Source organism: Morone saxatilis, unplaced genomic scaffold (assembly GCF_004916995.1).
Source record: "Morone saxatilis isolate NCDOM2014 unplaced genomic scaffold, NCSU_SB_2.0 Contig11, whole genome shotgun sequence".
Taxonomy (NCBI): domain Eukaryota; kingdom Metazoa; phylum Chordata; class Actinopteri; family Moronidae; genus Morone; species Morone saxatilis.
The window spans coordinates 11,675,648-11,690,069 of NW_023339663.1; the positions used below are offsets into that span (position 1 = coordinate 11,675,648).

The 14,422-nt window shown below is 40.6% G+C and overlaps 1 protein-coding gene across 2 annotated transcripts in view; it reads left to right on the forward strand.

Annotated features, from left to right (window-relative positions):
* ankrd11 (ankyrin repeat domain 11) overlaps nucleotides 1–14,422 on the forward strand; it is a 93,219-nt gene that overhangs the window by 65,605 nt on the left and 13,192 nt on the right. For both annotated transcript variants that reach the window (XM_035682395.1, XM_035682396.1), the window contains exons 3-4: nucleotides 5,354–5,499; nucleotides 8,440–8,572. In XM_035682395.1, coding sequence (XP_035538288.1) covers nucleotides 5,413–5,499; nucleotides 8,440–8,572 — 220 coding nt within the window. In that variant the 5' untranslated portion in view covers nucleotides 5,354–5,412. The remainder of the gene's footprint in view (nucleotides 1–5,353; nucleotides 5,500–8,439; nucleotides 8,573–14,422) is intronic.

Genomic DNA, 14,422 nt, shown 5'->3' on the forward strand with positions numbered 1-14,422 from the left:
AGATAGATATGCTAATCACAAACATGCGTCCTTTTGGCAAGGTATTGACAACTGGTTTCTGTGATGGTAAGAAATTTCTGATTGGAAAGAGAGAGGTTTGGTTATAAAGTAATTTTGCACCCCTGCATTTGATGTGTTATTAGAATGAGGATAACCAAGGGAAGAAATGGGATGCAGCAATGGATGACACTTGACCACTGAAAGCGTGGTCCAGTATCCAGTGACCAATCACATAGGCGCTGTTTACACTTAGCGTTAAGGTGCATCTTGAGTGATCTGATCATAAGCCCTTTAGTGTTCACACCTGGAATTAGAATCCATCTCCACATGCGTCTCCAGTGACCGCTTGTGATGGCGTCTCATGTCCACTGCTCTATATGCAAATAAACAGGTACATCATTTCCGGTTGTGATAGAAATCATCCAGTTTCTGTTGCGCTGACTCTTCGGCCCAAAGAGAAATCAGACAGCGTGTTTCGTGTGTACTCATCGACACAAATACATTACTTCTGCTTATGCAGAGGATGTCAGTTGAGTAGGCTGTCTTTCAATGTGGCCCAGCGTACACACTGCTAAAAGAATGTGGCCATATGTGGCCCAGCCCACCTACGAATGTGGTCTGCGCAATCAGATTGCAATGCGTCCTCAGTGCAACTTGGGTGCATTCACACCTGTCCTTTTTTAAAGCTGTCTGCTTGTGATCGGATCACCCAAGACGCCTGGTAATGCCAGTTGTAAACAGGCCTTGGATAACCTAGGGAGGTTCAAGGCAAAGATGGGTAATCCAGTTAGGGATTTAAGTCTACGATAAAATTACTTCAGGCTTAACTTGCTGCTCATCTTAATTAATTTCAATCTTGACACCGATTTTGTGAATAATCAAAGATAAACAATATGTTTTTCAGAGAGTGGTGAGGCAATGTGATCTCTCTGCCAAAGCAAAGTTGTAATTTTTACCAACTTCCCTAAAACCAGTAATAGTGTGCAATGGTGGGTGGTGCTAAATCAAAACAAAACAAGCTGTGTCAGTATCTGTGGCCTCCACATGATTGGCACTATATGCTTGCAGCTTTTGGTTTAAGGGACTTGAAAGACCTTGGAACACCATTATGTGCAGAATGTGAAAACGTTACTCCCAACAACAATTGCCTTTGAATGCCCCTGAAAATGAATTTAAACAACTCTGTGTTTTTAGCTGTTAGCGTTAGCCATAAACTTGTGCCAGGAAAATTTTGCTGCAGCATCAGATGTGTTGGATGCTTTGTCGAAGCAGTGTTTTAGTGTATCTTTGGATTTCCACATTTCAACTATCTTTGTGGCAATGCAGATGGCTGTTCATTTTCCCTCCTGACATATTTGTTTAGTTGCGGGACAGGGGCACTTGCAATGTTAAAAACGGTGTCTTATTCACTGTCATTGTCAATCTTCTAGAAAACACACACTGAAACAGAATGTTGTATGAATACCTCATTTCAGTTGCAGCCTCCTCACAGATGTTGACTGTGCTGCTGCAGCAGGGGTGATGACTTTCAAAGGGAGTAAACTCTTATCTCAGAAAAGAATAAACTTAACTGGTATGTGGAGAATTTGCCCTGTAAAACACTTGCTTCACCATTGATGTGACTGTGTGTAAGTCGTAGCATATCTGTTAACCAACACCGAGGTATCAGTTGACTGACTGCCAGGGAGTGTGCTGCTGATTTGTATCTTGATTGTGCAATAGGCAACAGGGTTTGTGCGCGCAACACACACAACACAGACAGAGAGCAACATGCCCATCCCTGCATGGTACTGCTTTGTTGTTCAGCTGTCAGTGTGGAAAATGTGAGGTGTGTTTCTTTGTGTACAATGAGAGTCATGAGTTAGGAGTGGCATGGCGTTTGAGCGAACAACTGCTTTTCATCTCTGCGCCTTTGCTTCATCTCAGCTGTGTCTGTGTGTGTGTTTACATCTTTGTGTTTTCCCTGTGCTGTATTTTGTTTCCCCTATATCTATATCTATATATATATATATATATATATATATATATCAAATATATCAAGATTGCACGTTGTAGGAAAATTGCTTGCAATGCTAGAATGCTGTTTGATTTCACATCATAGTTTTATACGTTTTTTTTAATGCAGCAGAAGTCTGTAACTAAATTAGCTTTTTAATTGATTTTCATGAAGACACACAAGATCTTATATTGTAGACAATCACATCTTAATGAATATAGCATGTATATATGCATCTCATTATAAAAATCATATTGCAATTATTTTGAGAGATTGTGATACGGTGCACGATTAGTCGGACTGAGGAATGATATACATCTTTTGGGGGCCTTTACCAAGCAAACATGTTTTCTTAAAATCTGGAGAACAACGTTTATAGGCCAGGGCATCTCTGCAGCACTACAGTACTCAATTTTAATGCTGTTGATGTTTTGACACACATTTACCTTTATCAAATAATTGCAGCATGGCTTGGCCCTTTTGCGATTTCAATAATATACTGCGATTAATTGTGCAGCCCTACATCAGTAAATCACTACCAAGCTAGAGTGGGCTGAACACGAAATATTGTACTAAAATTGTTTTAACTAGAGAATTAATATTTGTTATTAATCAAATTGCCCGTGCTCATTTCTTTAGACACAGGCAAGATGTTGATTTACATTTTGTAGATTTTCAGTACACACATTTAGTCTCAAAGCCAGCCTTAATGTTACGTTTCCCAATTCAATGAAGCTGTTACTATAACAACCCGATGTAAGTGTACTTGTGGTGTGTGTCAGTGCATCTGTGAGTGTGCACACAGTATGCTGCAATATGCTGAAGTGTTGGCCTCTATCTGACCGCAGAGGGAGTGGCTCAGAGGATAGAGAGGATACCAGAGGATGAGGAGAGAAAAGAATGGGGGGCATAGCAAGAAAGGTGTGTGTGTTTATGCAAGTGAGAGAGAAGGGATGGATAGTAGTTCTGGCAGGTCTTGTCCTTCATTTGGAAGAGATTGCTTCCCTGGCTCACCTCTCGCCACTTCGTTCTGCAGTCATCGTCTCCATGGCCAAGTCTAACTTGGCTGACGTCATGTATAAAACATTAAAACTCAACAGTGCTGCTTTTTTTTGTTAGAGCGTGAGTAATATCAGGAGATGCAATGGCCAGCAGACAATAGTCAATATGTTGTTCATAGCTTAAACCTGACTTCCATGTTTGAATATTTAACTAAAGCTGTATTCATTTCTCTCTTAAGTTAATATCTTTATTGATATTTTAAATCTACATTTTATATCTAAAAATCATATCTTGTAGGTAATCGGTTAATGTGTTTTTGTTCAGTAAAAATCTCTCCGCAAGTGTGTAAAGTACTAAAACTTACACACAATACAATGCAAGAGTTATTTTGTTTTTTCATACGGTGGCTGTAAGACACAGGATGCTGTTGTCACTGTGGTTTGCAAGCCAGCCAGCCATGTTTGGTTTCATTATACATTACCTTATAACGTTTTAAAAAATGATTTAGTAGACTAAAATTCAGTTACAATTCACAAAACTAACTTGGTTTATAAATTGTTATACCAGCCTGATTTGCTACATATGCTAAGTGTTATTTTTGTTCAAATTGGTCTCACCCGTATGTACACACAAATACACATAAGACATTAATCAACTGTTTAATACAAAACCAACAAAACTTCACTGAGTAAAACACACCCACACTGTTAGCAGATGTTATGTGTCTTTTGATTGGGATGGAATTACAAAGAAAATAAGATCTGTGGTCATGAACACAGTTTCCTCTCCCTGTGTGTGCCTTTGTGTGACTGCTAGCTTACAAACATCATTTTCCTGTATTTCACATGTCAGCGAAATACTCTGTTGCTATAACCGCCCATCATAGTAGTCCCAAAATAGTGCAGGGATTATTGTTCTAGAAGCCCAGCTGACCCAGTTTGAGGTGTGTGTGTGTGTGTGTGTGTGTGTGTGTGTGTGTGTTGTGTGTGTGGTGTGTGTGTGTGTGTCGTTGTGTGTGTGTGTGTGTGTGTGTGTGTGTGTTGCTGCGAGGTTTGTTTATTTCTGCAAGTAGTCGACCTTCCTGCCACTTTGTTTGGTGTGGTGAGAGGTGGGAGTTTAGGGGAGGTTGGTGCGAGTGTCTAGCAGTAGCAAACAGGGAGTAACAACATGCCATAGGAGAGAGGAAAGGGGTTGTGGCTTGCTGTTTCTCTCATGTGTCTCTTTCCATACACCAGTAAAAGAGGAGCAGTACATCCTCTGTAGCTGTGTGCCTCTCTGGTTGGCTGGTTGGCTGTCTTGACTTGACTGACTTGACTGGAGGGATATAAATAGCAGTCTTTGAATAGGATAACTGCAGAGGGAAGGAAAGGAGGGTGGGGGCAGGAGAGGGTAGATGGAAGTGGCGCCAGAGAAGATAGGAGTGCCAGTGTCTCAAAGTAGAGAAAAAAAATGATGCAGCCACGGTCTCATCTGTTCAGTCAGTCAGTCAGTCACAAGGATCATACTTGGACGCACTCAGAAGAAAAAGTGCATTATGGAGGAGAGTTTTTTTCATTAATTCATGGCCCTGTGAAGCAGAAGGCCTCTCTTCATGAAGGAAGGCAGAGGATAGTAATGCACATGCTTTTGCTGGGTACTTGCATACAGGTCAAAGTCAACAGAGAACACAGTGCACGTTAAACTGAACATAACTCTCTCTTCTACAAGTTCATGATTAAAATGTTGTTTTTCTTGTTGTTGTTGTAAGAAAGCTATGTTCCATCTTCTTAACTGGTAGGATGCCATGAATTAGGAAAGGGTAAAGCCCACAATTACAAAGGGTGGCTAGCTATGGTGGTAAATAGCTGTTTGGGTTTTTGTTGAGACGTGCCACTCATGTTCCTGAAGACATTCCTCAGCTGTTCCCAGCTCTCTCAGTAGCCCACAACATTGGGGTTATGCAATACCTTACATAGTCTGTCCTAATGTCGTTCCTAAATCCTAGTATATGACTGCTTTAGCTGTAGTGTGTTTAGTATGAATAGTGTGCCTCTGTTGTTTTAAGAGACTGTAGTTTATCTTGCTTTAAAATTAGCAGAGATTACCAAGCATGTTTGAAGGTATTTGGGCAGACCCAGCTTCCTCTTTGGGTTCAGCCTGCAGAACAGATCATCTTTTTGCCTGCCACAGCTGCAACCTGGCCTGCTGTCGTCCTTCTCAACTGCTCTTCCTCCAGAGCAGGGGTGTATTGGTTGAAAATAGAGTGCTTGATGTACCGCTAATGGCTGCATTGTCTGGCAGTGTGTAAATGTGTTTTCAAAGAAACGTAGTGGCCAGTTGCTAACTTCTCCCACCATCTCTTTCTCTTTGTTCCAGACGGTTGATGACGATGCAATGGCAGCGTGAATGAAGCTTGGCGTGGCGAGAGCTGAACGATGCCCAAAGGTGGGGGTTCTAAAACCCCCCAGCTGGACCACTTCCCACTCAACACCGACATGGTGGAAAAGCAGGGTGGGAAGAAGGTAAGACTAAAAAACCTACACTGTGGCCAATAACCAAATGTTTGTGTATAGCATATAATCCAAGTTTCAGTTGCTCTCTGTCCTTGAAATCTCACATGAAATCACTATTTCTGATCAACTTTACTATTATAAAACCTTCAAAGGGCTTATAGGCAGTAAGGGGAAGTTAGCCGGAGGGCCTGGGACCATCCCTACAACAGAAAGTATAACAACAATAAGAAGATGAACCTTTGATTATTTACACTTTACAGGGGTTGTTCTGTTAGATTAATAATGATATGTATTTACCAGTGACTGACGATTCCTCATAAATTACGTGAGGTTACTGCAGTTGTTATTTCACAATTTCACCAGGAACCCCTGAAGCACATTTACACAATTAACTATTGCATAACAGATTGTTTTATACTGATGGCTGCCAAGAATGCAGTGCTTGTGTCCTTGAAATACTTTGAGGCACCTTTTGGTGTAAGACAGCCTTGTTGGCCTGTTAAGACAACTTCTGTCTTGAAATGCAGGCTGTGAAGGTAGCATACCCTTAACTTGACACAGGTACCATCATGTTGTTTGCAGTGGAACAAAGTGTTGGGCGCAGCTTGATGATGTCATGGTGTGTGCCAACTGTTAAGCTACCGGCAGCAGCACCAAGAGGCGAAGAGAGGAGAGGTACAGCTTATGCAGGCATGGATTTACAGCCCTCTGCAAAGGATTGCATCAGACTCTGGCATGGAGGGAGGGAGGGAGGGAGGGAATGAAGTGCACAGGGGTGGGTGGAAAACGGAGAGACGAAAAGAGCAGGCATTGCTGGGCGACCATCAAACAGGGTGTCTTATGAAGGCAGATCTGAGGAAAGTCTCTAGTTGTCAAAGCTTTTTTGAAATTTAATTCAGAAAAAACAACCCACTCTAACTTGGAGATGAGCTTTGCTGATTTGACCATTTTAGACCAGTGCAATTCACCTCCGCTTTTACCTTACGTTCTCTTAACAAAATTACCCCTTGCATCTCGGTTACATCTCTTAAATGTAATGTAGCTTTCGTAAATGCCCAGATGTGTGCATCGTGCTTTTGCACAAATTGTGTTTCCTTGTAAAAGTCTTTGTGTAGCTGAGACGCAGACAGAGAGAGGAAGGGAGAGAGAGATCAGCTAACTGTAGCTGACACTGTTTGTCTCTACTGTACCATGACATCATAGTCTTATGACTGGGGCAGGGCAGGGGGAGGAGTTCAAAGAGTCGACACATAATGGAAAACCTGCCCTGAGGATAAGAGAGAGAGATGAGTAGGGGACAGAAGGTAGGGCAGAGAAATGAAGTGAAATAAAGTGAGCGTGTGTACATTGCATCTGACCTGCTCCTGCATTTCCATTATGACACTTTAAACCTTTTGTACATGAAGCATATGGATTAAAAACTTCTTGACCTTACACCAAAATACACACTTTGTATTCTACAAGCACAGTCAGTACCTAAAATATTCAGGTACCGACTACTGAATATAGTGATACATATAGTCTGCATAGTATGCACCAGAAATGCACATGACAAATAATGTAGTGATAAAGGTCAGTATTTTTTACATATCAATAATTTTCTAATAGTAATAGATAAAAAATAGCCGATTGGTAATTGTTAATACATTTTCACAATCTTAAATATTTTTTACTACAGTTACTGCAACCAGTTCTGTGGTCTTGAGACAACACACCTTTTGCAGTTAAAGTGCATCAAATGTATCTAATTCCTGTGGTGGAGGGAAAACGAAACAAAGCCACTGCTGCTTTGGTGATAGAGACTCTTTAAATGTGCAGGTCTGGGTGAGTGGAGTTGCTGTTGTAAAGTGAACGGACTCCATGCTACTTCAATTTGTACCATACCTGCTTGCTCTGTATGTATTTACACTCATTAAGAATTTCAGTTGTTCGTAAAAAGTCCAGGCAGGTTTTTTAATGCTGCCATAGTGTATACGAAGTATGGATTTTTTTATATTTTTTATTTATTTTATTTTAGATTTGGCCCCAGATACAGACCGTGTACCTTACCATTGGGTATCTGCCAAGACGGGCTTCTCTTATTCTAAATAGTTTTTATTTATACAGCTGTCCACTGCACAATTAGGATAATGGTTTACATTAAAATTAGTAAAGCATTGTATATATGTTTGATATGAATAGAATTAAGTGTTGCTTTGACTATTTCCTCTAATATTGTGTAGCGTCCTACAGTGTTTTGTTTATATGTTTTTTAACTCTGGGGCTCTGCTTGCTTTTTTCAGTTATGCTCTGTTCTGTCATTCATTGAATCTTTAAAAAATAATGAACAATTGCTAATGAAAGCTTCGTAGTACTTGCTATTTAAGAGTAACCCTACAACTTTTCATCATAAATAATGCCAGACATACTACTTTTTTGCCGCGTCTTTTCAGTTCTAACTGTTGTAAAGCTGTTAGCCAGGATAAGCAAGTCACTATCAGATCCCAATACAACAAAGAACCAAATTGAACAAACACATAAGTATTTACATCTGTTGATAGCAGATACACTTGGGCTTATGATTGTTTCCAGCAGCTGTAGACCACAGAGCCGTGCCGGCGTCAGCTTAGCCTCCTCTCCCTGCGCCTGGCTCTTTGTGCTGTGGCTGGGGAGCCAGGAATCTAGAAGGAAACTCCATGGAAAAGTTTTGCTCTGCAGAGCCCATACTGTTTAAAAGAGTCAGGGCAGAGAATGGCACCAACTACAGGAGGAGGCTGCAGGATCAGCAGCTAGCTCATACATGTCTGTCTGTATTGGCCTATGTCTTTTCTTTAACTTTTCATACTTTCTGTTCACAAAAAAGTAGACATTTAGATTACGCTGTCATTTATTTATTCTGATAAAAGCTGTGTCACCTCGCTCTAAACCATGTCACTTAAAGTGTTCTGATTTGTCTTGTCTTTTTTACAGGATAAAGTGTTGTCAAACAAGACTCCCAAATTGGATCGCAGTGATGGGGTCAAAGAGATGAAAGAAAAGGCCCCTAAAAGGAAGCTGCCCTTCACTGCTGGAGCTAATGGAGACCAGAAAGATTCTGACTCAGGTAAGAGAATATTGGAATGCATTTACTCATGTTATGTAATCTCCCCCTGCATGTGACTTTTAAGTGAGAGTCAAGAGGAACAAAATTCATTACATCACATCCTCTCAAGCTTTCAGGAAGTACTTAGGCGTGATTTGTGAAAGGGGGGATGGGCTTGGTGTAGTGAATGGGCTTCCAGTTCTAGCTTCAACTGAGCTGCGTGTCTGTGGCAGAACCGAGGGATTTGTTCCAAGAATCGCAGTCTGAAAGGAGAGGAGGACCACGCAAAATCATGATCCAATTAAGTGGGAATTTGTATACCGTATAGGCCTGACCAGGTCTGGCTTTGGTAAGGTCCAGCTTTGTGTTTTCCTTAATTAGGGAAAGAGGGAAGGAGTACTGCTCATGCTTGTTTGACTTTGGGCTTCAGGGTTCAGGATTTAGTTTGTTGATAATGGTCCAACTCAGAGGCTTTGGTAACAGCCTTCATCAGCAGTGCTGGCTGAGTTCGCTACATTGGTTTATGTTATGTGACTACGCTTGAAAAAGGAGTGGAAGGCTAAAAGTGTGTGTGTTGCAACTGATGACATGTGGTTTGATGTTTAAAGATTGGACATGTATTTTGTAGACGTGGGGTTGTGTGTAATTGCTGTGTAGCTTAAGGTAGTTACAAATAAGTGGAATGTTTTGATTGATTGAAAATCTCTAAATTGTTTTCTCACTACTCCTTTGATTGACTCTTAAATTAATCTCTGTTTTGTTTGTCTATGTGACATTGCCTTTTGCATACACTGATGTATGTTTGTTGTACATTATTTTATTTATAGTTGGTTTCATATTATTTACCTGTTGGCTTTCTTAGGCTGCTTCTCTAAGAAAGCGGTTACCTTCAACCCCCCCCCCCCCCCNNCCTTCAAACCCCCCCCCCAGTAAGAGGGAGGTGTGAACTCTCATATCAGGGACAATGGCTGGACAGTCTGTCTATTAGTATGCTAATAGATTGATCTGTTATTGGCTTGGGCTATATGGTCTTTCAGCCCTTAACTCTCAACCTCTCTGCAAGCTATTATGAACAGAGCTGTTTCTGAATTGGCTTTTGTAGAAGCCTGAAAGATTGCAGATTTTATGCCTTTGCATAATTCTCACAGTTTATACAATCAAGTTGCTGTCATCTGTGCGTCATCTTAGTACTTAAAGTTTTTATAGATGTATTGCATCACATTGGACTTTTTTTGTTGTTTTAGGTTGGGTAGGCTAATAGTTTTATTCGGGTTCGAGAAGTGTATTTGCTCTGTATCTATTTCTGTGGTTAGTCAGGACTTTATTTGTCTGCATGCCTTTCTCAATTGTATATTGGCTTGTTTTTTGCATATCTGTTTTTATGGTCGGACTTTGTTGTTTGGCCTTTCAAGTTCTGACCCTGCTGGGTCAGTGTCTAGGCCCTTTGCAAAATGTTACACCTCTGACACATCACACTCCCCACCCCCCACTCAACCCCACCCCACTACCAACAATCAATCCCTCTGCAGCTTAATGGAATAAACCGTGTGGTTTGGTATCGTATACCATATTATTCTATAGCTTTGTCCATAGCTACAGCTGTGTAAACTGTAAGAAAAACATTGATATTTATTTGGTCTTTTGTAGTAAGGACATTCTTTATTACAGTTAAAGTTAACATAAAAGGAAAAGAATGTGCTATAGTATAGTAATAATGCTTAAGTCTGCTAAAAGGTAATAATAATATAATGTTTTATAAAAGTAGCTGGTTTTGTGTTTATGTGCTAATATTATATATTAGGTCAGTGATTGCTTCTCAATAACAAGATAATTTAAAATTATTTAATCTAGTGATTGTTTTGGTTTAAGAGCTTGCGCGCATTATTTTAATACACCACAGGTAGATTCTCTACAATGTAGCTTTTAAATTATATCCGATCAGTTTCCATCCATTTGGATTTGGTTCCCTTATGATGTTTCAGCTATATTGTTTGTTGGTGTGTTTAAATCAAGTGCTGGAAATTGTCTTCTGATGAATGCCAAGTTTATCTGAAAGATCAACTCTAGCCGGAGCCTGGGCGGACTTTAAATGTATTTCACGGCATTGCCCATTTCTATAATGGCAGACAAGGCCTGCCAGTAAAGTTGATGTTGCTTATATGCATTGCTATCAACTCAGATTCCAATTAGCATGCACATTTTGTCTACATAGTGTTTACAATAAATATAATATAGAGGAGGGGCAGGCATATGTACTTGCTGTATGCCTGTGGACACTGCAGATCATTCAAGTTGAAGTTAATCAAAGCCCTCCAAACTTCAGTGCTCATCCCTCCCTTTGCAGAATCGCCAAGCCTCCCTTGACCTCCTCCTGAGGAGTGCTAGACAGCAGCATTCCTCCTTCCTGAAGTCATCCTTCTTCCGCTCTCCTCTCCTCTCTTCCTCCTCACCACCATTATCCACAGCAGCAGCAACAGTCAGACTTCAGGGATAGATTGGTAGAACAATCTTATCAGATTAAGTCTACGCCCCCACTAACAATGATAATTCCTAAAATGCTTTTTATATGTGAAAACAACTAGCGTTTTCAGGTTGTTTCTGTGAAGAGCTCCATCCTCACCGAAGCACCGAAACAATGACAGTCTTTTCTTTCTGCACCTCATCTTATTTTTGTTGCCAAACAACTAAATTGTGACTTCATTCTGTCATGTCATGCTGTCTCTGATCACTTCAACTGTGTTTGACTGCAGCCAAACAAACAATTCTGTTGTTGTTGTTGTTGTTGACATATTTTATATATTTGATACTTACATTTCCGAGATTTGAGTCTCTTAAATGCAATGATCTGCTGTTTTTCTTTATTTTAGATGATAAAGGTTTGTGTCTTAGACTGTCGGTTGGACAGGCAATTTTAATGAGGTTATTTGGGGCAATTAATATTTATTTACTTTTTGTTTGCAAACGATTCTATCAACTAATCAGTCATTGCATCACTAATATTTTCATGTCTTTGTCAGACAGTGATTTAATTGTGTAATAAGTTCTCACTGTTACACAAGGTGAAAAATAATTTCTGCATTGCTGAACGGAGACAGTCAATTATTACAGTTAATTATTATTATTATTTATTTTCTGCAAACTTAGCTATACTACCATTCAAAATGAGCAATCACAGAAACTGTCTGTCTGAGTCACTGACACAGCACCTTACCATGTCTGAGCAGGCCGTCATGCTTTTTGAATACTGAGGAATTGTTTTTGGGGTGTTAAAATGCCCACTAACAATGTACAGAAGGTTTAACTTATTGGGCAAACTAATTTAGCTGGCTTTGCATGATCTAAGTCAGTGGCTTTATATAATATAATATGCTCAAACCGAGTCACTTTGTCCTTTTCGGCAGTCTTCTTCTTTGTAATTGCAGCAATGCCTTTGCCATTGGGTCAGTTGTACAGCCTAGTAATGATGGCCAGTTTGTGAACGTTTAAGGAAGGTGTGAGCTGAGCCATGTAGTGTGGGTTGCAAAAGGAGACAGTGGTTTGCACAGATCTTACACATCTTTCCCCCTGGCATGTTACTACACAGAGATTTGTTTTTCGGTCTCATTCACTCTGGCTCTGAATAAAGCCAGTGCACAGAAGCCGTAGACTCACTTCAAAATTGATTAAAGCAATGAGTAACAAATGTGCCAGTTGGACAGAGAGGACAGACTGAGCATCGTACACCCCACTATGTTCAAACTGTATATTTAAGTTTCTCTTGCTCAATACAAAGCATTGAGAAAACATCCTGTTGGCCACTTCCTGCCTCTTCTCCCTTCACTTCCTGTTTATGCAATTTTTATTAGTCCCTAAGCAGAACATTGTTTCACTCTAACCTGCTTTGGTCAAACATACCTGGTCAGGCTGGTTAGAGTGGTTCTTCTTGTCATAGAGTCTGTTGGCTGACTGAACCAGACAGTCTATTTGTTTTGGCGTTAGCTAACACTGTATTATCGTCTGCCTGCCATATAAAAATCTGCCTCTATTATAACAAGACATTTATGTTTGATGCGGTTCCCTCCCCTGGCTCAGGTAGGCAGTCTATTCATGGGTGACTATCCCTAGGTGGCCTGCTTTTCTTTTTTTATTCTCCTTTTATCTTATCTTGTTAATCAAGTTTCAAGCAGCATGGAGCGTAAGGTTTCAACCCTGTCTGTAAGCTGAGTAATATCATTTTACCAAGACACATAAAAGCCCTAGAAGTGTTCCTTAAATAGACATCCAATGGAAATACATACTATGCAAACAGGCACACTATGTTGTGTAATTGTTTGTTCTTTGTGTAATTCAGTAATCCATATTTGTGTAGTTCACACAAGATGTCACAAGATGATAAATAATTGTAGGCCTACAGTCCTGTTTAATCTTTTACCATTTTGAGCCGTAGCTTTCCTTAAATTCTCAGGGTAATTAACCAAACAAAAACCATATGAAAGCAAAATCATAACCATGCCTTTATTAACATGTGGAACACATTTTGTGTGTAGCTGTGTCTGATTTTCCCACAACATCCTGTCAGATTAAATTCACACGCATGTACAAAAGTTGTCAAATTGAAAGTGTGATCATACCTGCTCCCCCATCTGCATATAGACATGTGCTACCTGGAGTCTGATCCGTGTCAGAGATGAGGACTCCAGTTGCTGCCACTGATGAGGAATCTTGTATTAGAGACTTTGACCTTGTATGTTGTTTAGTAGCAGTGTGTAGTGTGCATCAGGGTAATAACTGCCTTCCTCGTTCCCAATCTTGTAAACTAAGCCTGGAAAAGCTAGCATAGCACTTTCTCTGTTCTGCTCCTCAAAAAACATGTTTGGGCTGCTTCTGTGGTTCCTGCTGTTAAAGTCCTAGCAGAAGGAATGTGTCTAAATGGCAAATGCTTTGGAGAACGTGAGAGTGTATCAAAGAGGGGTGGGGGCACATTAGCTCTAAGTGTTTGCAGATGTTAGTGAAAGTTCATCAGCTCTGTGCTTGAGACTGGAAAAATCTTTTCCTGGAAAGCCTGTAGCCACCGGAAGCGTGAGCCGCCATGCTTCCTTCTTGCCTTGTTTACTTGTGTGTTTGTGGCCTTGAGCAATGCAGCCAGTCTTGGAATGAGAAAATTCTCAAAGAAATCAGGCTCAGACACATCTACTGCTCTGCTGGTGTTTCTCTATCCGCACATTTCAATTTGCTGTTTCCATTTCCCTCTTTATGGTAGCGGTCTGTATTGCTGCTAGCGTTTTCTTGCTGTGGGAGCCGTTCCCCCTTAGTGATGAAGTGTTACAGTTGTGTAGCTTTTACCCTCCGTAAGGGTCATCAGATGGTATGTTGCTACTGAAAATAATTGCTGGGTGTGTCTTTGTGGAGCAGCTGCTTTTGTCCAGTAGCACCGTGTCTCCAGTAAGCCTGGCAGGCAGGCAGGCATGTGGTGACCTTGGCAAGGCCACGTTGAATTGAAATGTAAACCAACTATTTCATAATAACTGTGGTTCTGCCAAGTCACACCCTCTTTCCTCTCTTCTCAATTCGGGCTGATTGGCTTGGAGACGGACAGACATAAGCACTCTGCTTGTTGGCCCCTCCCTTCCTCAGGGGCAGCTGGGTAATAACACGAAAGTCACCCCCCTCCTACCACCAAACCTCTCACATACTGGGCTACATATATAGTGCGTAGTATGTGAGCAAGTACGTTTTGTTTTTTAACAGAGGTTTATTTAGATGATAGGCATGGAAACTGGCTGACTTTCTGCAGTGGGATATTCTAAACAAGAGGGAAAACTGTGTGCAATAATGAGAATGCTATTTGCTAAATCATTATGAATTGAATACTTTTTGCTTCATTGTCTTTTG